This window comes from Strongylocentrotus purpuratus, unplaced genomic scaffold (genome assembly GCF_000002235.5).
Source record: "Strongylocentrotus purpuratus isolate Spur 01 unplaced genomic scaffold, Spur_5.0 spur5_scaffold_10, whole genome shotgun sequence".
NCBI lineage: Eukaryota > Metazoa > Echinodermata > Echinoidea > Camarodonta > Strongylocentrotidae > Strongylocentrotus > Strongylocentrotus purpuratus.
The window spans coordinates 9,422,891-9,449,994 of record NW_022145595.1 but is presented as its reverse complement, the minus strand read 5'-3'; the positions used below and the strand labels follow the sequence as shown (position 1 = coordinate 9,449,994).

At 36.5% G+C, this 27,104-nt stretch overlaps 1 protein-coding gene across 1 annotated transcript in view; it reads left to right on the top strand.

Moving 5' to 3' along the window:
- LOC754123 (Werner syndrome ATP-dependent helicase homolog) overlaps window positions 1-23,233 on the top strand; it is a 57,884-nt gene extending 34,651 nt beyond the window's left edge. The window contains exons 15-31 of the mRNA XM_030979414.1: window positions 2,871-2,962; window positions 4,105-4,177; window positions 4,888-4,996; window positions 5,285-5,386; window positions 5,880-5,960; window positions 7,310-7,454; window positions 8,140-8,195; window positions 8,691-8,722; window positions 10,033-10,184; window positions 12,705-12,908; window positions 13,635-13,747; window positions 15,030-15,195; window positions 15,937-16,065; window positions 17,373-17,469; window positions 18,553-18,618; window positions 20,305-20,447; window positions 21,343-23,233. Of these exons, the coding sequence (XP_030835274.1) occupies window positions 2,871-2,962; window positions 4,105-4,177; window positions 4,888-4,996; window positions 5,285-5,386; window positions 5,880-5,960; window positions 7,310-7,454; window positions 8,140-8,195; window positions 8,691-8,722; window positions 10,033-10,184; window positions 12,705-12,908; window positions 13,635-13,747; window positions 15,030-15,195; window positions 15,937-16,065; window positions 17,373-17,469; window positions 18,553-18,618; window positions 20,305-20,447; window positions 21,343-21,756 (2,174 nt within the window). The 3' untranslated portion in view covers window positions 21,757-23,233. The remainder of the gene's footprint in view (window positions 1-2,870; window positions 2,963-4,104; window positions 4,178-4,887; window positions 4,997-5,284; window positions 5,387-5,879; window positions 5,961-7,309; window positions 7,455-8,139; window positions 8,196-8,690; window positions 8,723-10,032; window positions 10,185-12,704; window positions 12,909-13,634; window positions 13,748-15,029; window positions 15,196-15,936; window positions 16,066-17,372; window positions 17,470-18,552; window positions 18,619-20,304; window positions 20,448-21,342) is intronic.
- Window positions 23,234-27,104: the final 3,871 nt, after the last annotated feature.

The following is a 27,104-nucleotide window of genomic DNA, read 5'->3' as shown; positions in this document are numbered from 1 at the left end:
AAAAATAATTTGTGAGCATTACTCATTCTTATTATGCAAGTGTGGAAGAACATCAGTTAAGACATGTTCCCTGAAAAGCATGGCTCTTCAAATGCCTTCATATTCTAAATATGCATGTAACATCGTAAAAATCGGGGGGGGGGGGGGGGGGGCGGCTTTTTACGCCACGTGTTCGTGTAGTCCCATAAACATCTTTCTGTGCAAGTGTTTGTAACTTTACCAAGACTTGGCCAAATTTCTTATCATTTTGATGATTCCAGACCCTTGCAATACACACAAATTCTTATATGCTAGATGATCAACCTTTTCTGGTCGGTTCCACACCGTTTCGTTCACAATGCAATCGCATGACCAGAACTCAACTTCATCTTTAATTCCATAATAAAAACAGTAACATCAACATATAGTAAATTTAAAAGAAATACTACTTATACATAATTATTATTTAAATAGTAAAATATTGACAGTAAAAATTAGGAATTTGGTTGCTGTATAAAAACCCTAGTGGGTTTGTCTGGACAGCCACCATAAACAGTAAAACTAGTTAAAGAATCATACAAAATGATATATAAATAAACAATAACAAAAACAACAACAACAAAAAAAGAAGAAAAAAAACAATAAAAAGTAGAACATGAGCAAAAACAAGAATATAATAATAATAATAATAATAATAATGTAACTTATATCGCGCCAAATCCACTCTGGAGTGCTCAAGGCGCGTGTAAACAGGAAAAACGATCAAGACTTGAAAAGGAATGTTTTGAGATGAGTTTTGAAAGAATCAGAAGATAAACATTTTTTGATGTCTTCAGGAAGGCCATTCCATAATTTAGGACTAGAGTGTGCAAATGATCTTTCCCCCCACGTTTTGGTAATTTTGGGGGTCACAAAAAAATTGGAAGTGGATGAGCGTAGAGGTCTTGCAGGAGTGTAGTTTTGGATTAGAGAGATAAGGTATTAAGGAGCAGAGCCGTGAACGCAATGAAAGGTAAGCAACAAAATTTTGAAAACAATGCGATATATAGGCAATATAGGCCGCACAACCTTAACAAAATTGCACTGTGGCGTGATATGAGTGTTGTTACAATGAAAGATCACTGAAAATAAGCCTGGTGAAGCTCAAACTGGTACTTCTGCAACAGGCTGTTGAATTCACTCTGGCACCTGGAACCTTAGCCACATGAGGGTAGGTAATGTCTAGGTGACCTCCTTCATGAAGCACAGCAAATGTGTCCTTCCGGCGTTGCAGGGGTGACTTCTCAGTCTTGGAGAGCTTGTTCAGCAGCTGTCTTTGCAGTTCAGCAAATGTGTCCTGGCGTTGCAGGGGTGGCTTCTCAGTCTTGGAGAACTTGTTCAGCCGCTGTCTTTGCAGTTCAAGCAAATGTGTCATTCTGGCGTTGCAGGAGTGACTTCTCAGTCTTGGAGAACTTGTTCAGCAGCTGTCTTTGCAGTTCAGCAATGTTGCTCCTGGTAGCCTCACTGTCATCAGTAGCCCAGGACCTGAACCCCATGAAAGTGTCTGCATCAGCCTGAGCGGCTGCAGGGGGACAATGAACAGCGGCATCAGTCTCATGGTCAGACCGGGGGGCTCCTGCTGCTGTAGCCAGAGCTGCCCGGCATGGACCTTGGCCTTCTTACTGACAGGGACCCTCTTTTTATAATAATAATAACCTAGGCTTCTATAGCACATTTCATCGTCAGAGAAAATAACAATGCGCTTTACATTACTAAAACAACAAAATTACACATAACAACTAATTCATGAACTAAAGAAATATCAAAATAAGAACAAGATTAATAATAATCAATCATTATAAACATCAATTACAGAGAAATGAAAGCAAATTTTGACATAGTAGATGTAATTAAATTTTGAAGAAATACAATAATGCAGTGATGCAGTTTAAGTGACATTAGAAAGCGTTTACAAGTAGGATTTCATTTGAAATTTAAAGAAAGTTAAGTCTGTGATGGTTCGGAAGGTAGTGGGGAGAAAATTCCAGAAGCGCGAAGCTGCAGATGAGAATCTTCTTGATCGGTATGACTTGAATTAAGAAAACAAAGTATGTGGGTAAAAAAAACAGAACCATTAACAATCTTTTTTTAACGTAACATTTATAAATTGCATATTGCGCATAATATGAAATAATATTCAGGAGAGAATATATCTTGTTTCCAATGTCCGTACCTACAAGTAATATCTTTTGGTTTATTTGTATTTCTACTTGGAATAGCTTAAATATCAAATTACATATTATTTTCAAAAACAAAGTCACATCCTTGCAATGTAACACGTAGTGAAACATTGAGTAAACTTGTCCACTAGAGTTGCATAAATTATTATTCACAATTTGCCATTTATATAAGTTTTCTTTTGAGGCAATAAACCTGTGAATCATCTTGAAAGTAAATTGTTTAACTTTATTATTACAAATTTGCTTTAAATTAAATGAAAATACATCTTTCCAAACAAAGTCATTATCTAGATCTAAAAAGGAATTCCAAAAATAAATTATATTTGGTTCTCTTGACATCTTACGTGTTGACAAACAATAGTAATCTTTTACTTTCATAACAAAAAAATTCACTTTATCCCCTGTTTCTATTTCTATAAAATTCAAAATATCACATTCATGTTCAAAGTCATTGACATAGCTTAGTCTATCTAACCAACACTGCGGAAATGCTTTCTTAAATTTTGTATATATTTATAATCGAATAGAAACAAATCAAGTCAAACAGATGTCTTTATATATTTGTCTGTTAGAAGCCAGAAAGGCATTAACTTGTATCATTTCACACAGAGTTTATGCTCTTCTGGCGCTAAACATACGATACAATGATTACACTTTTTCATTTTCTAACAGATCTTGGAGTGAAAGCAGATATCTACCATGCAGGAATGAACCCAGAGAGGAGGAAAGAGAATCATCACAAATTTGTTCGAGACGAACTTCAGGTAATCAAAGTAACATTGATTATAAAGCTTGTTCACATATGTCACTCATAGGCCTTTTTAGGCCGGCCGTCTGATAAAGAGTGTGATTTTTTAATAAAGAAATAAACTAAACTAAACTATGTCACCATAAACTACTCCAGTTTATGCCAGTGTTCGTATTTCTGTATCTTTAATTCAAAACACTGAGAAGTGAGTGTGTGGAGGACCTTTGTTGAAGCAGCTACTTTTGTCGTCCCCTTGCCATTCATTTAGTACACGCAAAAATAATACTGTGGTTACCGCTGCATATGTGTACAAGCATGTAGTGAGCCTTAAGGGTGCGGTAAAAAAAAACTGCATGGTACCGTCGGGTAAACAAAATTCCCAGCTCAATCAACTGTCAAACTCACCACTCAGAAACTGGGACCAAATGTCCAGATTTCTGTTTGGACTCGGAGGAAAATGGATTATTCTGCCATCTTTGGTTTTTAAAACAGCATTGTATACTGTTATTATTATTATTAAATCGCCGCCTTCAACTGCAACTCGGAATTAAAATTGCTTGAGTTTTCGGAGATGGGCCTGGGATACTGCTCCCGTTGTATGGTGGTGACAACAAAAATAATAATAATATTTTTTTTTAATTTTTTAAAAAACATGGCGTCCGAATATTCAAGTATTTGCTTGTAAGCCTGGGAGTGTACTCAGGTACCTCATTACACGGTTGTGCACACTGCACAGCCTTAGTTTGTTGGTTGGTTTATGGAAAATTATCCTCTAAGCTACACTGTAATCAGTAACATTCAGAACTTATTTCTAATTTTTTAAAAATTTGAGCTCTGATGAATTTATATAAATTCATTGAGTTTTGCAGGCAGATATGATTGACATCAACACATATTCTGATGGAGTCCAAGTTATTCATGTAGAATGTATTGCACAGATTCGTAATATAACTATTATCCTTTGCACATTGTTCTGTTGTGCAGATTTTTGCAAGCTCATCAATTGGTTGATGTAATATGAATCCAAGCTGTGGAATCTCTCAAACAACATTCATATCTGTGCACTAGTTGGTGGTCTGGAAATATGACATGTATTAATGAGACCGGATTTATAAATGTTTAAAAAAAAATGTCCTGTGCTTAATATCTTGTTTATAGTGCATCGTGGCAACAGTTGCGTTTGGAATGGGAATCGACAAGCCAGACGTCAGGAATGTAATACACTATGGAGGTAAGCAGGGGTTAGCATTTAATAATGATGATGATGACGATGATGATGACAATGATGATGATGATGCTGATGATGATGTTGATGATAATAATGTTGATGATGATGAGCACTGTTTCTTATATAGCGCTCATGTCTGTCACACAGTGACACTCTTGGCACCCCAGCGTTATTACCCTATCAAAAATATAGCAGCCAAATGCCTAGCACTCTAGCAAATCAGAAACACGTTTTCACCATGAAGGGCAGTGGCAAACGTGGATTAACACCATGCCAAAGGACGTCACTGCTGAGCTAGGATTCGAACCCTCAACTCTGTGATTGAGAGTCAAGTGAATGAACCACTATACCATGACACCTCGGCAAACAAGACAAGATAGTTATAGTCACAAAGAAGAAAATCTACATAGAAACAAAATTGCTTAGTTTTAAAATTAGGGCATGGTGGGATGCGAAGCAATTGCTATATCTTCTTCATTCATTGCTATTTTACATGTTATTCTCAAATGCAAATTGGCAACACCTAACATGCTGTTATCGCTTCTCTCTTTAGCTCCAAAGGATATTGAATCTTACTACCAGGAGATTGGACGAGCGGGACGTGATGGGATGCCAAGTAACTGCTATATCTTCAACATTTATTGATATTTTACATGTCATTCTCATTTGCAAATTAGCAACACCTAACATGATGTTATCGCTTCTCTCTTTAGCTCCAAAGGATATTGAATCTTACTACCAGGAGATTGGACGAGCGGGACGTGATGGGATGCCAAGTAACTGCTTTGCCTTCTACAGTCGAGCAGATTTTGTATTAAATTGGTAAGTTTGTGCAATTATTTCTTATTTGTTTGGGCTTCAGATAATGTTTGTATTTTCTATATACTTGTATATTGAAGATTATTCAAAATTGTTTATTCTTTCAATCAATTTGAAAAGTACATTAGAGACCTGCACAATGTATAGCAATCATGAACTGTTAAAAGCAGATGTACACATCATTTCTTTCTTACTGTGTCTCGTTGAATATTAGATATTAGAAATTCGGTTTGTTGACATGTCTGTATCCCCACATGTTTTCATTGCTGTCATGTTCTCTTACCATTTCAGGCATTTTGTAAGAGAAATCAAGAGTGTAGAGTTCCAAGAACACAAAGCCAAAATGATCAAGAAAATAGAGGACTATGTTCAAACTTCGCAATGCCGCAGAAAGTAAGTTATCAAATATGCACTTTATCGTTTCAATCAAATATGTATCTTCAAGGAAGAAAGTCCTATTATATTTTAAAATGCGGATTGCATACATTGTGTGTTAATAGGTAGGACAAACCATAATATTTGTCCTACCTAGCAACATTTAATGTATTTAATTCACATTCTGACTATTGAATTACAATTATAGGTAACAGGTGAATAGAATAATTTATAACGAGGCACTTGACAAAGATCCATGCATACATGTCATTACATTACAAAAATAATCTATTACATGTAGTGCTTTGTAAACTGAAGATGAGAATATGTGGGGTGACACTAATATAGTAGTGATGTACCTGATATGCTTGAGCGCTAGTTACTTTGGCAGCTCGGCTATAACCAGGGTAATATGTATAAAGCGCCATGAGCATCAGAGCCTTGCGGATACCGGGGCTATATAAACATCCGTATTAGTATTGCTGGACACAAATTTCTTTTCTTTTTTTAGATTGATCTTGTCACATTTCCAGCACAATGCAAAGAGCCTATTGACTGGGAGTAGAGATTGCTGTGATAACTGCAAAAGGAAGTAAGTCTTTAAAGATAAAGACCAGTTATGGTCATGCGATTGCATTGTGAAAAAAACATTGTGAAATCGATCAGAAAAGGTTGATCATCTAACATAGATGTACTGCAAGGTTCTGGAATCATCAAAATGATAAGAAATTTAGCCCAGTCTCCATACAGTTACAAGCACTGTACACAGAAAGATGTATATGGGACTACGCACACGTGTGTTTTTATCTCTCACACACCAATAGATAAACTAATTTACCAAATATATCAATTAGTAGGCAAAAAAATTATCATCATGTATTATTCAAAACATATTCTTTCACATGATTGGTAATAAGAGCTTCCATTTCATTGTTTGAAATTGGGGCGTTTCCAATACTGGTCTTTACCTTTAAAGCTCTAATACTTTAAGGATCATTTTGCCCTTTTGTCAGAAGGCATCAATCAATAATAATAATAATAATAATATTTAGCTTTTATATAGATTTATATAGATTTAGTACTTCATGTATTGATTGAGAGAGCATGTAGCTCTAATTTATTTCTTCCAATATGTACAATTAAAGAAATAAAAACAAAAAAGTATGTCATGCATTATTTCATGTTTACATCAATATATTTGATAACAGAGTAATACATACATACATATGAGCTAGTAATACAATTAAATACAAAGAAATGACAGAAAAGGGTGTTTAAAAAAAAATGAGGGGGATCACCAGAACAAAACAACAACAAAAATATATATATCAGGGCTTAAATTAATCCAAGGCCACCAAGGCCATGGCCTTGGATGCCCCTTTGATTGGCCTCAATGCCCCTCTCATTGGCCTTGGACATTTTGTGTGCCCTTTCCAATTCTTCCTATTTGTTCTGTAATATAGGAATGTGGCCTTGCCCTAAAAATATTGAAATTTAAGGCCTGATATATACAACAAAAAGGGGGAAAAAACATTTAACGTAGAAAAAAAAAGGTTTGTTAAATTTCACATTCATGCACAAAACAAAAGTGTTGAGTGTCACATGACACCGTTTTCAGCCTATAAGATACTTGCTGACAAATCAAACATCTTTTTCACTCCCATTCCCAACATCATTTTTGTATACTAGTATAGAAATTATTAAGTTTTATAAAGGATTACCATGCCTTCTAGCTTAGCTTATGTGGCAATCCTTCTTCATGATTATTATATATTAGTATTACAATGTAAATATTTTTTGTTGATGATGTATTAGGTATATGATTTGTTTGTCAGCTTGTAACTTTGGAAAAAGACCATGAAGATAAATAAATTAAATCAAAATCAAATCAACTGCCCTATTTGATATAATCTTGTTTAAACCAATCTTTTTCGTGAATAGACTTGAAGGTGGAGAAGATAGTGTTGAGAATAGCCAGTCACGAGAGCTAGATCTCACCAAAGAGCTGCATCATCTACTCTCCGCTATCGACATCACAGGAGGGCGCTTTGGTCTCTCTATTCCTATCTTTTTTCTCAGGGGTTCGGTAAGTACATGCTTCATGGTGTGAGTTATATATACTTCATAAATTAATTTTCAAGTCTATGTGGTCTCATATTATCTACACCTATGACCCGTTTCACAAAGCCTTTTTTGAATGACAAATGACAAAAATCAGAGACAAATCTGCTGATGACCAATCAGAAGCAAGGATTTCACTAGCTTATAAAAAAAACTTTCATTTGTCACTGATAACAGGTTTTGTGAAATGGGGCCCTGGTCTTTCTTGGCCATTAATCCTAAAAGGGCTGAGTTATTTTTGGTGCTCGCATATCACGGCATGCATTCACGGGTGGATTCTGCCCCCCTCCCCCACACACACAGCCCAGCCCTTTTAGGGTGAAATGCAGAGACTAGAATAATGTTTTCCCATGAGAGCTAGAGTGTTGATATTGCATACAAACTGAGAGTTGTTACCTTAGCCATCTTTTTCCCAATTCAAATATTAATCATCAAATCTCCCTATGGCTTCGAAGCATTAACTGTGATTGAAAGGAAAGACATTTTTGATTGAATTTAAGTCTGTGTTACCATAATATTAATGTTATAAAGTGTTGGATGTTTTTAGAAATAAAATAATAGTAGAAATGGTGCTATGGTGATATTGCTACATTTTGTTCTTTACTTGTTTTGTTTTCTCATTTCTTTCACATCCCATTTCCCCTACACAGTTCAATCAGAGGCTACCTCAGCACCTCACAAAGCACAAGAAGTTTGGAATTGGAAAGTGAGTACATTTTCACATCTAGTTCATACTTTCACTTACACGCCATAAATGTATGTCTCTCAAATTTATTTGTTAAAAACAAATTATTTTATAATAGTGATAATAATAATTTGAAAGAAGGAGGAGAATAGAGAGAAGGAAGAGGAGGAAGAGAAGAAGAAATAAAATGTGTAAGGTACCAAATTGACTTAAGATCAAATGCTTCAGGTACACTAGTGCAAAACATGAAAATCCTTTAAAACCATTATACGCAAGAGAACAACATGAGTAGGATAGAACTTTAAAAGAGTTTAACTTATTTCCCTTTTATTTGCAGGTTGTGTGCTTTTTATCTGTCTTCCTAAATTCACAAGTGCAGCTGTGATTAACAAAGATAAATAAGAATAACCATACAAAAAAAATTTGTGCACAACTATTATGAACAATGCAGACAATTTCACTTTGTATATCCTCATCAATTCTGTGACTTTTTTTTATTCATTCTATCAATTTTAGGTACAGACCAGAAAAGTGGTGGAAGGCATTTGGTAAGAGATTATATTTGTTATATCTCCTTTCAATTATTCTTAATTATATACCTCTCTTAAGAAATCCAGCCATCTGATTGGTCGAAATTGCAGTCATGGTTTTAGCCATTCCCGTAAATAAACGAAATATGCCACGCCCATGTGATAGTTCGAGGGTAAAATTCAAGTTACCAGGAATAGTTGAGTCTTGCTTAAAAACTGGTTTGAGCGATCGCGGATACCATACGTGTTGTACGTGTGCGAAGAATTGGTCACTAGCTTGATACCAATTTTTTAATACAGAGCGCAGCCGCAGACGACCGTATGGCAATCTCGATCGTACTGAATTCCAAACAAGGCAAAAATGGCTGAAGAAACTCTCCCAAGATTTTAACTTCTTGATGATGATCAAATTCAAGACTTTGATTCTGAAGAACACCAAAAGGGTACGTGAAATTCTCCATAAAAATATTGTATGCTAAAACCTTCCCATAGAGATTGCACACATCTCTACTAGATCTATGCAGTACAAGTGCATTGCGCACTCATGCTAAATTGGTCGATGTTTTAATTACCAAAATGAGATTCAAACCAATATTGCTCGTGATCCTGAAGGTGATTCTCAATAAGTGAGGTGTCATATGAAAGAGCAGGTTTTTATCCATATTCCCCACAGGGGCCCACCCCCCAAATTTTAAAAATATCTTGCTTAGAGTCAGACTAGAAATAAACTCTCAAAGATACTCATAAAATACAACCATGCAGATAAACTAGAGAAAGGCCAAGGTGGTGTCATAAGTTGACACTTTTTTTCGGCATATAAAAGTATTAATGACTGCTTTAATATTCAAGAAATAGTTGTTTTTATACGCCGGGCTGGGGTTTGAACCCCGTACATTGTGATCTGCAGTCAGGTGACTTATCCACTAGACCACAACACTTTAATGAAGTACTAAGTAAAGTCTTATCGGTACTCAAGCAAGTGTCGGACTAATTTTGCTGCTGTTGTTGCTGATTTTTGTATTGTTGTTACTGTTGTTGTTCTTGATGTTGTTGCTGATCAGAGGCTCTCTGCCATGATAAAATAATAATCCAACAAACCAAGACCAGAGCTCCGTCTTACAAAGAGTTGATATCAATCACAACTATGAACATAAGAGATAGGAGACTGCAAACTTGCGATTGATTGGAGGACTTACGATTGATTTGGATCTATCGCAACTTTTTGTAAGAATGGGCGCCAGCTGTTGCATACAATCCTCTTTCTTTTTTTAAAGGTAAGGTGCTTTAATATTGAACTTTGTTTCTTTCTTCTTCTTTTCTTCTCACAGGATATCAGATGTTGAACATGCGTCTTCTGGTGGAGCAAGCGATCCCAGGCAACAAGTTCTGTCAGACTGTGGATCTATCACAAGAAGGGTATACAATGTATAGGAGCATGGAGAGCGGAACAAATGCTTCATTCATGCTCGAACCAAACCAGGTGAGAAATTATGGTGGTGGGGATGGTAGGGTGGTAATAGTGGAGGCGGTGCTGGTGATGTTGGTGGTGGTGGTGGTGATGATGTTGGTAATGATAAAAGTGATAGTGGGGTCATTCCATGTCAAATCACCCAAAAAATCTGAAAATCTTAACCCGACCATTTTTGATTTTGATGAAACTTGGTGAACTTGTTGAGTGTGATCTCACAGCACCAAATCCCAAATTTTAGGTCAATCAGGTGAGGGGTTTGGGAGATACGGCCCACCAAATTTTGAGATTTTTTCAAAAATGGGGGTGGCGGGCCTACCTTTGAACCCTTGTATCTCGGGACCTAATGGGTCAATCTTCTCAAAATTTGTATTGTTGGAAAGGGTATTCAATAAGGATTCCAAATCTGCCGCCATTTTGAAGATTCGTACATGTTGGGGTACTTTGACCTCTTGACCTCAGATTTGACCTTGAAATTGACCTTGTGGATCACGTAACTTTGACAACATTTTTCATGAAATGTGATTTCTGACATGTTCACTAAAACATATAAAAGTTTCAGAGATATAATATTTTTTGTTTTGGAGCAATAAGGATTGAAAGTATCCATGCTCACAGATATTCACAATAAACCCTCTAAGGACAATTACCCCAGAGGACAATTACCCCCCCCCCCCACCCTTATTTGTTAAAGGGGAAGTCCATCCTGATAATAAAGTGGTTTTAATCAAAGCAGATTTTTTTTTTTGGGGGGGGGGGGTATATTATTCTTGAGGGGTAATTTTCCCGGGGGGGGGGGGGGGGGGGGACAGATTGTCCTAGGAGGTAATTTTCTGGGGGGTAATAATCCTCTGGGTGTGATAGTCCTTGGGGGGTAATTGTCCTCGGGGGGGGGGGGGGACATTTCCTGAGGGTTAATTTTCCAGGGGGGTAATTATCCTAGAACTGACTCAGAGGCCTAAAGCCATACATCCTGTTAACCCTTTAGGCCTATATGAACTTGTCATTTTATTTCTATTCAAGTACTACTGACAATTAGGATGGATATGCCTAAAACAAAAAAGCATGTGGAAGATGTATGTTGTACTGTGCATATTGCATGTATTGTATACATTATAATAGGGTTTATTGTGAATATCTGTGAGCATGGATACTTTCAATCCTTATTGCTCCTAAACAAAAAATATTATATCTCTGAAACTTTTATATGTTTTAGTGAACATGTCAGAGATTGCATTTCATGAAAAATGTTGTCAAAGTTACGTGATCCACAAGGTCAATTTCAAGGTCAAATCTGAGGTCAAGAGGTCAAAGTACCCCAACATGTACGAATCTTCAAAATGGAGGCAGATTTGGAATCCTTATTGAATTCCCTTTCCAACAATACAAATTTTGTGAAGATTGACCCATTAGGTCCCGAGATACAAGGGTTCAAAGGTAGGCCCGCCACCCCCATTTTTGAAAAAATCTCAAAATTTGGTGGGCCGTATCTCCCAAACCCCTCACCCGATTGACCTAAAATTTGGGATTTGGTGCTGTGAGATCACACTCAACAGGTACACTAAGTTTCATCAAAATCAAAAATGGCCGGGTTAAAACCACTAGGTGATTTGACATGGAATGACCCAGTGGTAGTGGTAATAGTGGTAGAGGTGGTGATGGTTGGGTGGGAGTGATGATGATGATGGAAGTGGTAATGATGATGGATTTGATATTGATGGTGGTGGTGGTGGTGATGTTGATGTTGGTGGTGGTGATGTTGCTGATAATGGTGGGGATAGTGGTAATCGTAATAGTGGTGGCGGTGGTGATGATGATGGTGGTGGTAAAAGCAGGCCTGATAAAAACCTGATTTAAATCGGTTTCCCGATTATTATTTTTTTTACCAGATTTTTTTTTTCTTCCCTTTTTTACCCTGATTTTCCCAATTTCCCCGATTTCCCCCTTATTTTCTATATTCTTCCCTATTTTGTCTTATTTTTTCCCCAATTTTTCCCAATGTTCTTACTCTAAAGGGGAGATGTTGTTAGATGCCATTTTTTCCCAGCGAATCTTTTTTTAATTTTTATTCAAGGGGGGTGTGGTTGAGGCGAAAAAAACAAAAAAAAATTTTTTTTTTTTTTTTTTAGTGCTCACTATCACCCCTGTAAAAGTGATAGTGGTAGAGTTTGGGGTGGGGGTCATGATGGTGGTGGTGGTGGGGGTGGTGGTAGGGATGATGATGTTGGTGGTGGTAAAGGTGATAGTGGCAGTGGTAGTGGTTATAGTAGTAGAGGTGGTGGCGGTAGTGGAAGTGGTGATGATGATCGTTGAGACTGCAGATGGTAATAGTGATGGTGGCGGTGGAGCTGATGATGATAATGATGATGATGGCTGTATAGTTATGCAAGGGAAAAAATAGTTTCAGAACTTAAAAATGCTTTTTTGATAGTTTTTGATAAATTAATCTTGTTTTTAAAAAAAATTTCTATGAAAAAAATGCCTGGTAGTTTTACCAAGTCACCGGTTTATCTTTCTCCCAATTTCCTCCAGGAGCTACGGGCAGCCATGAAGGAGAAAGACAGGGTCAAACCCACTATCCTACCCCAGAAAACCCCAGCTCAGATCAGCCGACAGATCCTTCCGAGGGTACAGACGGGTTCCTGGAACCAATACATGCAGGCTAGCGTGGGAGGTGCCACTGAGGATATTGTCGCTACACAGAAACCAGTAGACCCCAAAGAGCAAGAATTCCAGGTGAGGAGGGCACATTAGATTAACTTATTTCCTGCTATCTAATGAGTCCTGATGAAAATAGGTAATGATAGAAATTATGACGATGATGATGGGGATGATTACAAAGAGAAAGAGGAGGGAAAATAAGGAAGAGAGGACTATTTGTAATCATAAGATGATGAAGCAGATCCTAATCAAATGATTGGTTGAGAGTGTACATAACCAGGCATTTATTTTGCCTAACACCTAATTTTACTAATGACCGGTCATTAGTAAAATCATGTTATAAAACATTATTTTATGTAACAAAGCAAACATCATCTTATAAACAAATGATACACCTCGGGCGTGTTAGACTTTTCCAAAGGTACCTTATGTGGGTAATTCTTGCTAATGTCCTCACTGCTGTGTATTATATGTATACTAGCATGTGTATTGGTAATTGATGGATTTACAAGAGTTGATATTCTCTCATTTTAAGCCTGTGTTTCTTTTAGCAGTATGTAGAATGCCTACATGAACTAATTTTTCATGCAGACATGTAATCATTAGGCATGTGACTTTGCTTTGCTTTGCAGGCTATATGCCTAGATACAAGTAAAAAGTACTCTTTGATCTGGCAGAGGTTTGCTTCACTTACTTTTTGTTTCATTATTTATATTAATTAATTGACACACTGATTGTATTGAAATATAAAACTTTATTTTTATGTCAATCTATTTTGTCTAATTCCGGTTTTCTCCTTAGGGTAAACTGTACTCCAAACTGATGAATCTGAGGAACAATATAGCATCTGAGATGGGTGCCGCCCCATACATGGTTGCCAACAATAAGAATCTCCTAGACTTAGCGGTTATAAGGTAAGAAACAACATTGGTTTTGAAAATGTATGCTTCATAGAAGTGTGATTTTTTTTCTGAATTACTCATTTTCTATCCACGACTCTATTTTTGTTGGGTAACTAGAAAAACTATATGAATGGAAAAAACCTAAAAACTTGTATATACATTAGAGTATATAAATCAAAATGTTATAAAAAAGCAACAGTGATCTGGGCGTTTTCATTGAGAATAGTATGACTTTAAATGGGCATTTTTTATCCAGTATATTATGATTTTAAAGAAGTATGTTGGAAGATTTGGTTGCATAAAAGCTTTGATTTTTTGTTTAATATACCTTTACTGGTTTCACAGCTGTAAGATTTAAAGATGTTCATTTGTCGGTATAAGGTAGTCGTTCTTGGTAGGCAACTTAGCAATCACTACATAACACTGAGCCAATGGGTATTACACTTCTGTGCGTACGTCCGTGTGCTGCCCTCTATATACCCACGCTTGAGCAACTTTAACCCCGACCCACTTTAATTTCCCTGCCTCAACTTGATTGACATGTAATCAACACTAAGAATCTCCCCTTCCTGAAATCTACACAACTGGAACAAGTCAAACAAGTAATTCACTTCAATCAGGAAATTCTTCTCATGAAATCTACCAGCAGGAATTTCTCCTTTGTTAGTGGAGTGAAATCTACAAACAGAAAATTTCTTGCATGCGAATTCTACTTTATTGTTTTTCTCGATCGGAAGATTGTAAAGTACTTGCTCATGACCATATTAGGTAACATTTTGCAACCTAGTTAGATATTCATGATGCAACCTAATTAGATATTCATGATGCAACCTCATTCAAAATTCATGTTCAACCTTATAAGGTTTATAACCAAAGTGCAATCTTATTAGATATTCATGATGCAACCTGATTAGAAATTCATGTTGCAACCTGATTAAATAACTATGACCCCTGTTACAGTGAGCAAAAGGCCGGGCCAGGCCGCGGCCTGGCCTAGCACTGTAAACGCGCAAAAGGCCAAATGCGAGGCCAAACTGGCCGCCCATTTGGCCCTGCTCTGCAGGTAGTCTCGGCCGCGGCCTTTTCTCACTGTAAACGCATGCATGGCCAGGTCGTGGCCTGGTCTGGCATTTTCTCACTGTAAACGCACCAAATGCGCGGCCAATTGCGGGGCCAACTGTTACCACACAAGTATGGATATTTTGGCACTGTTAGGGTTAGGTACACAGTGTAGAATGTCATCATCTGACCCCTTCCCCCTTTTTTTTCTTTCTTTCTCGTCTGATTTCTTCAGACCTGCAAGTATCAAGTCCATGTTGAAGATCGATGGCATCGCTCAGGCAAGAGCAGATAATTTTGGTGCTCAGTTCATCGAAGCCATCAAGTCGTTTTGTAAAGAGAATGACATCCAACTGGACAATTTCCCAGCATCAGCTCCATCAAGCATCAGTGATAAAGTGGTAATTTCTAATCACTTTCTTTAATTTCAAAGGTATAGACCAGTTATGGTCATGCGATTGCATTGTGAAAGGAACGTTGTGGAATCGATCAGAAAAGGTTGATCATCTAGCATATAAGTATTGGTGTGTACTGCAAGGTTCTGGAATCATCAAAATGACAAGATATTTGGCCCAGTTTTGGTAAAGTTACAAGCACTGTAAACAGAAAGATGATATAGGACTACACGAACGTGTGGCATAAAAATCTGTCCTGATTTTTATGATATTACATGCCATATTTCGAATATTAAGGCATTTGAAGAGCCATGCTTTTCAGGGAACATTTTTACTGTGATGCTCTTCCACACTTGCATATTATACAATGATAACACTCACCAATTATTTTTCACCAAACTCAACCTTCTTTTTAAGTACACAGTTGCGATCGATTTAAAATTGTGTGTAAGTTGAATCAATTGCAACTCTTTATAATACAATGCCCGGATCTCAACTTTATCTTCACCAATTCATTTCATGACCATTTTCTATCAGGGAAAAAAATACACAGGGACTCGGGGCGAATTAACCCCCAAATGCCCCAAAGAGCCCCCCAAAGTCATAAAGGAGCCCCCCCCCCCCCCCCAATTTGCATAGAGATCAATGCAAAACACAATTAAAGAGTGCAATTTTAATGCAAGCAAGCTTGAAAAGTAGCCCCCAAAATCATTTAAATATTTTTTCCCCTGATTTTCCTCCCTACAGGAGAGCAGTCAGAGCAGTGGCCCGTCATCATCGGGGGGATGTACCTTCCTACGAGGAGCTAAGGTTGGCAAGCTCTCGGAAACCAAGAATGAATCGTATACCCTCTTCCATGAGAAAGGAATGACACTTGTAAGTCTGTTATCCATCTTGGAAGAGAATTCAGACCTTGATAACAATTTGCTATGAAGCCCCTCTAAAGTGTTGGGAGCCCCAAAAATTTGATGGCAAAATTTTACTTAAATTGTATCATAATGTGAAAGAGGATGTCATTTAAGACAGATTTCTGCAAGGATTTTCGAAACAAATGTGTTTGAAGTCGATTATTGATGAAAGAATACAAAATTTTGGTTTTCTGAGTACAACAGAAAACCCAATTATATACCGTATTCTTTTATCAATATTTGTCTTCAAATACTATTTGGGGAGATCTTTGCAGGAGTATGTGTAAAATAACATCCACTTTCACATTATGAAACAATTTAAGTGAAATTTTGCCATCAAATTTGTTGGCGAATTTGAGGCTCCCAACACTTTAGAGGGGCTGTAAATACGTTAACACTAACAAGGAAATTGAGTACCGAGTGAAACAAAAGGAATGGTAAACTTAATACATTTTCGGAAATGCGAAGCTGCCAACCATTCCAATTTTGGAGGAATAATTCCTATTTTGGGGGCCTGAAAGCTATTGTTTTGAACCCTAGATTCCTGGTTCTCTTTTTTATGAAATATTCTGTGTGGAAAGTATACAACATAGACTGTATTCCTAATTTTGCTTTGAGAGATTTCTCATTTTTAATATGAAAGATTGGCAGGTATGTAAATGAAGTTTTGACTTGTAATAACATATATTTGAAACTGCTTTACTTTTGATATATGTCCATATCATATGCTGCATTTTCATTAGTTAGTTTATCTCCTTTTTTAAATACTTTTCCCCTCCCATTCTATCTTGATTGTACTGTTATTTGATTGTAATCTTTTAACCAATACAAAATGGGCCATTCCATTCAATGTGTCTCGTGTACCATATACGGTATATCTTTTTTGTCACATATTTCATCCGAAAACGCTAAATCTGTTGTGATCATTGAATAATAGTGCTTTCTGGTATAACTACCATGAGTAAAACAATGATTTCAGGAGATTTGTCATTCCTGGATGAAATATGTGAATAACTGTCATACGTCGTACGGGGCACATTGCAAGGAATCGCCCAGATTGTTTTCAGGTTAGATTTCATCTACCGGTACTAGAAGTTAACAAAAAGTGTACTGGTAAACCTTTAATTAGACTTTCTAATGTATTATCTGATATTGTTTGATATTTTGATACGAAGATGAAATGAAAGTCTTCATTTTATGAATGAATGTTATTGAAAGAAAAAAGAAAGAAAAAGGATTTCATCTACTTCTCGCTCTTCATCCTCACCCTTGCAGGAAGACATAGCAATCAGGAGAGGGCTGAAGGTTTCCACCATCGGAGGTCATCTAGCAGATGCCATCGAAGCTGGCTATCCTGTCAATTTTGCAAGAGGTATGTCACAAATGTAAAGGACCTACATGACTAATTTTATGATATACAGTAGGCTTACGGTTGCACCATGTGAGAGAGGGGGAGGAGGATTGGGGAATCCTTAAAAATGGACTGTCAGTAATCTTTCTTTTTTGAGTGTGTGTGTAGTCCTGAAAATGATGTCATCATGGACAAATTATGAAACTTATGGAATACCGATAGATAAAGCACCTTTACCGTTATTTTATTCAGCATTCAAAGATACAATACATTGAAGACTTGAGATAATAAAGAAAAAAAGATTCAGCTTCCCCTGCTGCACCTCCTGAAGTTGCCTGGAAGGAAAAGAGGAATGGGGAATTCCCACGACCCCTTGGGCCCTTCACACTGTTTCCTGGAAGCGCATCAGAGAATTCACGAACATAAAATGATAATGATAAAAACAAAACAAACAATCATTAAGAAGATTTACATTGATTCCAAATAAATCTTTGAGTTTCCTAAGGATTGAGGGCAGTGTGATAAGTACATGCCTGACTCAATATGGCAAGTTGTTTCATATTCTGGAGAATGTAAGGAAGAATTTGATATTTGTGTTTATCTCAACTGGTCATGGTATATGCAATGACGGAATACTGTATGTACCAGTACATGTAAAACAAATCTGCTTCTTTTGCCTTTTATACATTTTTTAAATCTTATCTTTTATTTCAACTCTCTTTTTCCCCCTCGATTATCTGTTCCAGTGTCTTCAATTTTTAATTTCTTTTTCTTTATTCTGCTTTGAGGCTCGTTCAGATGAGATGCGGCAAAACTATGGCGATTTTTTATTTATTTTTATGATGACCTAAAATGTAAAGCACTTAGAGACATTTGTATTAAGCACTATATAAGCGGAATATTATTATTATTATTTATATTTGTACAGAGCTAAAAAAAATACATGCAGGATTTATTTACCGTGTCATATCTTTACAATCCTTAAAGTCTGCCACATTTCCTGCTCTGATCCTGTCTTCAAAATTAATCTTGTTTCGTCTACTTCCATTGATTAGTTTACTCCTGATCCATAGTAAGTTCTTATATTTCTGTTTCCTTTTATAGCTGGAATCACACCATCAATACAGAAAGAAATTGAGAAAGTCATCAGAGACCCTCCAATCAATTCAGGTATTTATTCATATTTAAAATCAATGTTTTCATCCTAAAACTTTGCATTATGTTTATTAAAGCATTTACAGTCTACATTTCGCTAAGCTACTTAAAGGGGAATTAACCTCTTGACTATGAAGCATTATCATGACATAAAGAGTAAAACATTTCATTTGATATAAAAAGCATAGCTGTAGGCCAAATAATATCATCTTGCAAGTACAATAAAGAGACCCTACTTTGCCATATTTACGACGTCGTCTGCTCCCCAAGGAAGCTGCCGCTTTGTTGAAATTTCCCTTCAAAACTTCTGAGTTGTGGTGTATCTCAAACAGAACTGATGTAGCGTGCGGCTCGCGTGTTATGCAATACACATCAAACATGGTGCACTGCCAAGTATTTGGTTGTAATAATTGTTCCTCGAAAGCCAAGGGGAAATCGTTTCATTGTTTTTTTAGACCAACACAATCGCAATGAAATATTCAAGCTATAGGTAGCAGCTCTGAAGGTGGAGAAAATTCTGGACAAAAAGTACAAGTACGACAGGAAAAATGATGTGATCTGCAGTGATCATTTTACAGTTTACAGCAGGGAAACGTAGGTACGCAATAGCGGTCGAATCCATGCGATACGTCACAAAACGGGCCGTGCGCAACTACAATGGTGACGTTCTGAAAATTCTCAGAGCAGCGAAAGACAAAGGATTCTGAAAAAAAGTTACGTCCTCCCTTTCGTCTAATGTAGTATGTTTTTATATATTTCAGATAATGTTCTGAATGACCTACAAACTCAAATTAACATGTAGTTTGAGGTTTAATCCCCTTTAATATTTCATGCCCATGAAAAATTTAGTGACTTACCAACAAAGTGCTATTACGGGTAATTTGACTTGTTTATTTGAGAGAGCAGCAGAATTCACTATGTTTCACAATGTCTTCAACGGTAATGTCCTGTTTTGTCTTGTCCTCTTTTATCTTATTATGTCAGTTTCCTGTCCTTTGTATCCCGTCTTCTCATTTTGTTCTTTCGTATATTTGGATTATTGAGACACTTTTAATTGGTTTTATATAAAAATATGTTATTATATTATACATGTATCTATTTTACTGTGATTATTAAGACACTTTAAAATGATTTATGACAATAATATTCATATTATATTTATTATTGGGAACCTACAAATAACAAGCTATGCTTTCAAATAGGTTCCTGTTTCATTTCATAATTTTGAAATTACTTTGTCAACTATGTTCTTTATTGTGCAAACCATTAATATGGAATGGAATAAATTTGAATCAATAAATCAATCAAAATGTCGCTGTTTTACACAGACATCAGTGCACTTGGCCCTATCAAGGAGCTACTACCTATTCTTTTATCTAGTTACATGCCCAACCTGCTGTAGCTGTTTTGCTATTAGGCCTTTTAAGAAATATGTTGTATTGCCCTTTAGGTGCCAAAACATGGGTCGGTCGGTCAGAAATTTTTTTTTTTTTTTTTTTTAATCCCTCTTTGGGCTGATATTTTTCAGTTTTGAATGCTTTAATGAATTTTTTTTTCTCTTAAAAACAATAACAAAAAAATAAACTTTTTTTAAAAGCCGACCATAGATTTCAAGATTTTTTGGTCAGTCTCAAAGGGCAATACAAAATATTTTTTTTTAGGCCTTACAGTAATGTCTTGCATATGTCACTGTTTCCACAGACATCAGTGTACTTGGCCCCATCAAGGAGCTACTACCTGACTATGAGTGGCATGAGATCAAGTGTGTCATCGCTATCCTCAAAGTGCAGTATGGGATGCCTGTCAAAGTCTCGTCCGCCACATCATCACCATCATCGTCGCAAGTAAGGATTTCCTTTATTCCCCCAATTTTGTCCCACAGAACAGGAAAAAGACTACATCGTACTGTATAATCCAAACGCGACCCCATTTTTTAAGTTACAAAATTATTAGATACAACTATCCTTCAGTGTTTGACTAATGACATTGTAATTAATAATAATGATAATATATAAGTTTCGTAAAGCGGCAAATCCTCTCGAAATTAAATGCTCAAGTCGCACTTGTGCAACAAAAAAATAAAATAACATAAAAGCATCTGCATTTTAAGCAATTGCACAGGAGTAAGATTAAACATATACGAAAATGAAAGAAAACAATTAATCATATGCTGAATCAAACAGATACAATTGCAGCTGTCTTAAGGTTTTCCATTTCCAAGTGATCTGAAGGCTTTCCATTTGGGGGACAGTCACAAGGCTGTCCTGAATTTTCAGTCGATTTGGCCTTTTTCCCTTAAAGTCTACCAATTACCTGAAAAAAATTATTTGTGTATAGGTAGAATGTATAAAATCAACTTGACCTGGATTCTATAGGTAAAGGGTTAAGGGTTATGAACAAAAATTAGGGAAAACATCAAACTTTGCGTATAGGGTGCACATGGAACCCAAGTGAGACTTGGGAAGTTCGTCTGTATGATCTAATAATTATAGCATTTCCTCTTATGATAAGGAGATGAAGTTCTGAAATGATTAATATCTTCATCCTAGAAATATTTAAAAGTGAAAGGATTATTCATAGATTGAAAAATAATTCTTTGGGATCATGCCGACTTTTAAGATCCAAATATGTAGCACATTGTTTTAACAGTTGTAAAAAGCAAGTTGTTATGTGTTGGCGTACATGCAGTTTTTTACGTTAAATTGTAATGTTCATTTTTTTTCTTCTTCTGATATGAAGGGTTCCAATCTATCCAATGCGTCTCCATCGACCAGATATGGCCAGTTCCAATCACAGAATTCTTCCCAAACATCACGTATGCTGAGATCCTCCCCTTCAAAGCCCTCCCCATCGTCCACCCCGTCGTCGTCGAAACCCAGCCCTGTCGTCAAACAGCACAGCATTCCCGCCTACATGACTCAGCCCCAGAGAGAGGTCTTGAAGCGCAGTCAGACATTACCAGACATGCCCACAAAGTCACCTTCTAAAGGGAACACCCCTCCTGTCCAGTCCAAACCGGATCAATCCATGTCAAAGCGGAAGCTACCAAGCTGGTTCGGTGGGTCTGCTGGCAAGAAAGGGAAGGGTGAGGCCGGGAGTCAAGATGTGTCCACGAAACGGAAGCTGAAGGGAAATGCATTGTTCAGGAAGTAGCATACAGTTGGTGCGTTCATGAGGTAACACCCCTCCTGTCCAGTCCAAACCAGATCACTCCAGTTTAAAGCGGAAGCTACCAAGCTGGTTCGGTGGGTCTGCTGGCAAGAAAGGGAAGGGTGAAGCAGGGAGTCAAGATGTGTCCACGAAAAGGAAGCTGAAAGGAAATGCATTGTTCAGGAAGTAGTGTGTAGTTGGTACCTTCTAAAGGGAACACCCCTCCTGTCCAGTCCAAACCGGATCACTGCAGTTCAAAGCGTAAGCTTCCAAGCTGGTTCAGTGGGTCTGCGGTCAAGAAAGGAAAAAATTAAGCTGGAATTCAAGAAGTTGTATGACACAAAAACTGAAAAGTAACTGGTTTTAAATTATGGCGTAATGACTTCCAGATTTAAACTATGCAATCATGAGACTAGACAAGGCAGGATAATAATTATATAGCGTTATCGTAGTAGAGTGGTGATGCTACGGCTGTGGATTAGAGCCCCATTGCAGCACCTATGTCCTTTGGCCACTCCCATCCAGGTGTTAAATTGGTACCTGGTAGAAAGGAATTCTTTGATCGCTGCAAGCATCGAAATTGGTAACTTAGCAATAGCTGGGGTAATATTTGAGCATGTTGCATGGTAGATATGAGCACTATCAAAGTATCCAATATATACTATTAGTATTAAATTTTGTATGATTGTTAAAGATATATTTTTCAAATATTGTACAGAGGATATGAAAGATTTACAAAGTGATTAACAAATTTCATACCTTTACCCATTTATGTCATGCGTCCATGAAGAGTTCATGATTTGTTTAATTCCTCATGTGAAGGTATTGATTATTTTGATTTTTTTTTTTCTACTTTAAAAGTAACATTCTCTTGATTTACTTGAAGGCTTTTCATTCCGTTGAAACATTGGATAATTATTGAGGGATGGGGTTAGGACATTGTTTCAATTCATGGACTCGCTGAAAAGGCTTCACAATATCCATCCTTTTATTTCTCAATTCATCTTTTGGAATTCATATTTGTTGATGGTGCTTTTTAGGGCAAGAAACGTCATGTTTAAAGGGCATTGTCATAAGAAATATAACCAAATTTATTCCCTGCCAACCTCGTCATTGTTATTAGAATATTGATCATCATCCGTGTCTGTGATAGTTAATTTCTTATATCAATGTTGATATTTATGTATTGCTATGCATTCTGTTTGTTTATACACCTTGTGTTGATATAGGTGCCATCAATTTCAGAGGAGTTTGACTTCATGCTTGTGCTATATATAAAGAAAACTTAGTTAATTTATTTTGTTACAACATTTTTCTTATTTTATGAAAATGTTCAAAAATATGATTGTATTCATGACAGATTTTGGGCTAATTATCTGCCAAGTTTGATACTGTAGCGGCTCTTACATTCGCCCTACTTTTACCGTACACTCATATTTCTACATTGGTGACCCCTCGTTTACTTGGAAGCTTGGTTGTAGGATTTTATTATTCCCTGACTGTTTGGACTTAGCAATGTTTTATAAAATGTCTTCATTCTGGATTATGTATCGACTGTTTTTTATGCTCTTGCATTTATACACGTTTATTCGATGCATACCATGTCAATACTCACTGTTCAATTTTTGGCAACTAAACAGCCGTTCGCATACCATGCTTGTTGTAGTAACATTCTTTCAACATGCCATGCTTGTACATTTCTTAGGCTGCTGTAAATTACTGCATACACTATAGAATACAATACATGCACTTTTACATTTTTATAAGCCATTGATTCTTGTGACATTTTGTACTTTGCTCATTTATCTTTATCGCCTTTCATCTGTGTATTGCATACACAGCTTCAATTCTGGCAGGGGAGTAATGTAGCAGCTCTTACATTCGCCCTACTTTTACCGTACACTCATATCTCTACAATACCAATATCAACCTACAGGACATTATGAGCAACAATTATCAATCCTACTAAAGAAGTAATCCAGGGGTCAGGGTGACACAAAGACGTAACTCCAGTTTGGCCATTTTGAGAAAAAGTGGTTTATGTGTCACTGAGCACTTGGCCCTTCAGGAGTTAAGTCTATTTTTCACTAGCCATTGACTTCAATGGGGTGTGGGATGGAGTTAAGTCTTTGTGTTTCCTGGAAAGCCCACATTTTTCTGAACATTTTGATATCAAATACTCATTTTGACAAAATATGGAGTTACGTCTTTGTGTCACTGAACCCTCGTCAAATACTTTGTTGATAGGATCTTTATAATAAAACGATCTCTTTTATTGATATAGCTCTAAGGAAACATATAGTTGTTTTCAATTAAACATACGTTTCAAAATATGTGTTCATATCATAGGCTTTTAGATAAAACAATAACAAGATAATACTTTGATGAAATGATTTGTAAGGAAATTTTGAAACCCCAATGCAACACCTTAAGAAATGTGTGAAATCGCTTTGACCTCAACATTAGCCGAACAATTTTGTAAGCAATACAAGAAGTAATTTCTGACTATTTGTATCTTATCCCTGTAACATAAAGGCTACTCCTGTTAATGCTCTATCTACTTGATCTATGAACTTTTTCTTTAAAAATTTGATGTATTATAACCCGTATTTAACCTTAGAGAAGTTTACTTTATGATTTGCATTGTCAGAATAAAAAATTCTGTAATTGTTGGGCTTACATCATTAACAAAATTGAGGATGTCCAAAAAATTAAGAATTGAAAATCTTTCTCTTTTCTCTATTACATTTGTTTTCTTATCGGTTCCTCCCGCAAATACTTTGATTAGATCATGAGTTATTTGACTATTATGAAGGAGTCAACCCCTGTATATAAGACCACTGCTCTTTTTTCATTATTTAGTCTTTATATACAGGTTTGACTATAAAGAATGGTTTGTGTTGAGTTATCATTATTACTTTGAGTGTACAACACAATGAAATTAATTCAGGTATGTTCCTATAATTTTTGTAAACGATTGTTTATATGTCAGATTATCATGAATGATGTAAAATTATGATTGGATATATAAACTTGAGAAAGCTCAAATATAGAAGAAGTTTTCAGTCACTTTGTTATTGATTTGCTACCATGTATTTCTGTTTCCCAACATATTTCTCTCCCTGATCCTCTCATTACCCTTCTCTCTCTCTTTCTCTCTCTCTCTCTCTCTCTCTCTCTCTCTCTCTCTCTCTCTCCATCTCTCTTTATAAATGTAATAAATAAAATATAAATATAAATGTATATATATATATATATTTACAGGAAATAATGATCCTCCGTTTAAGAATGAATTGTTTACGAAAAATAGGGCTTTGTCAAATATATAGACATATAATATATCCATCCAAACCTCTCCCATTTTCTCTAATAAAATTGACTTTCAAGGTATGGGCCTCTTTTTCGGGGGAGGGGGGGTGTTCACTTGTTTTCCAAACAGAAAATAAAGTAAATTGAAAATTTCTCATGGATACAATAAACAATATTTTTCATCTACATTGTACTTTCTAATAAGGGAAGAATGAGGAGTAGATCTTTTGTTTGTAAAAAATTAACAAGATTGATAATTCCGTAGCCTCATTACCCAACGATTTACATGTATATTTTAATAAAGCAGACCGAGCATTTCTGCTTCGTGTTTTCCATATTATTTCCAAGAACCAGCTGGAAGCCACATAACGTTTGCATTATCCAAACAGCTGGAGATTATTTGCCACCGTTAACAAGTGCATCATTGTAAATTGCATTGAGGAATATATATCAAAATATCATGTGTCGGAGAGCGAGTGAACGTCTATCCCTGGTCGTCTGCAAAATAATATGTAGCAGTTAGCACTCTCAACCATGGCTTTGTTCACACGTTGGATTCTAATTTGTTTTTATTTGGGTAGCTGAATCAGAGATGTTAGCTGTGTGTAGGATGCGTCCATACCAAGTGTTAGCCGGGGAAAATGGTATAAGTATCTCACTGTATAGATATGAAAATGAGATGATTTTTGGCAATGTCTGAAAGATTTTACTGTCCATAAGCCGTGAGATCTCTTGCCTTATCTGATGGTAGATTTAGGGGCAAAATCGGCCAGTGCCCCCCCCCCCTTGTTTACATCCTTTGCGGTATTAAAGTAGCCTAAACAAACTGGGGATGTTGTTTCGCCTTTTATTTTTAGACCCAAAAGATCCAAATTCCATAAATCAACCTTTATTTTCTGCTTGTTTTTCTTTTGTTTACTTGCGTTTGCTTGCTTGATTCCACACCTTTTGATTGAATCTCGGATCCACCCTTCCGTATGGACAGCTCACTTTTCCATACGGTGTGTGTCACGGAAAGTTGACATGACTCCAGTCGAGCATAACTTAAACCACACGCTATTCCAACGTGAGAACACAGCCTGGGTCTGCTTTGCAAGCAAGCAAACGCACGGACCCTGCATACCTCGAATTCATGACATTCATTTATGGTCAAAACCCCCGGTAGATGTGGGAGACCTAGATAGAGATACCCGCTCCACGGTTCGTTTCAATTCAAACGATTGATCGCCGAGTTGAAAAAGGTGACTGCCGATCGTATCGCTTTGTGATGCTTGAAGAGAAAGTATCGGCCTTGTCGAGAGATGATGTTTTTTTCTTCAAACTCTCGCAAGGTTCCTCAAAAAAATCAAGAAAAAAACAGTTTCAACGTCTAATTTGCATCACCTTTTAATATATACGAACATTACAATAACACATTACATAATCTGAACATGATTTACAGAGGGCAAAACAATACAATATTGAATTTGTCCTCGAGTTGGGGGGGGGGGGGGTAAGTCCTAAGTTTTCGTGATCGCGTTTCTTATTTCTATGACGTATATTCTGTGTTGCAAATACTAATCAACACATCAAAACGTGACAAAATTTCAAAAGGTTTTGCATTTTTAGGGCAACGCAGTATATCCTGGCGGAAATTCGAACCTGATCGGTTTTAAATTTTGCAGAGCAATTAACAAAAAGAGCTGAAACGGAGCACTTTTCAAATGACTCCATATTTTGGCGGGAAAACTTTATTACTCTGACTGGCACTACTTCCCTTTTATTCGAGGGTTGCAGTATATATTTGTTTATACAGAAGACGTAATAGTGATTCAGAAATCGTGACTTCTTGAAAAGTATCATCTCTGCACAAATTATAATATCCCCCGGCATTTTTCAAATAGGTATAAACTGTTTCGTCCTTTGTAATACTTATCTTATCATTACCTTGTTTATAAATCGTGTTTTTTTTCTCTCAATATGATGACCTACCTGGCCTCCCCCTCTTTGACAAATGTTTTATTTTCTTTCTCTTGGAGGGTTTCTTCTTATTTTCCTCTACA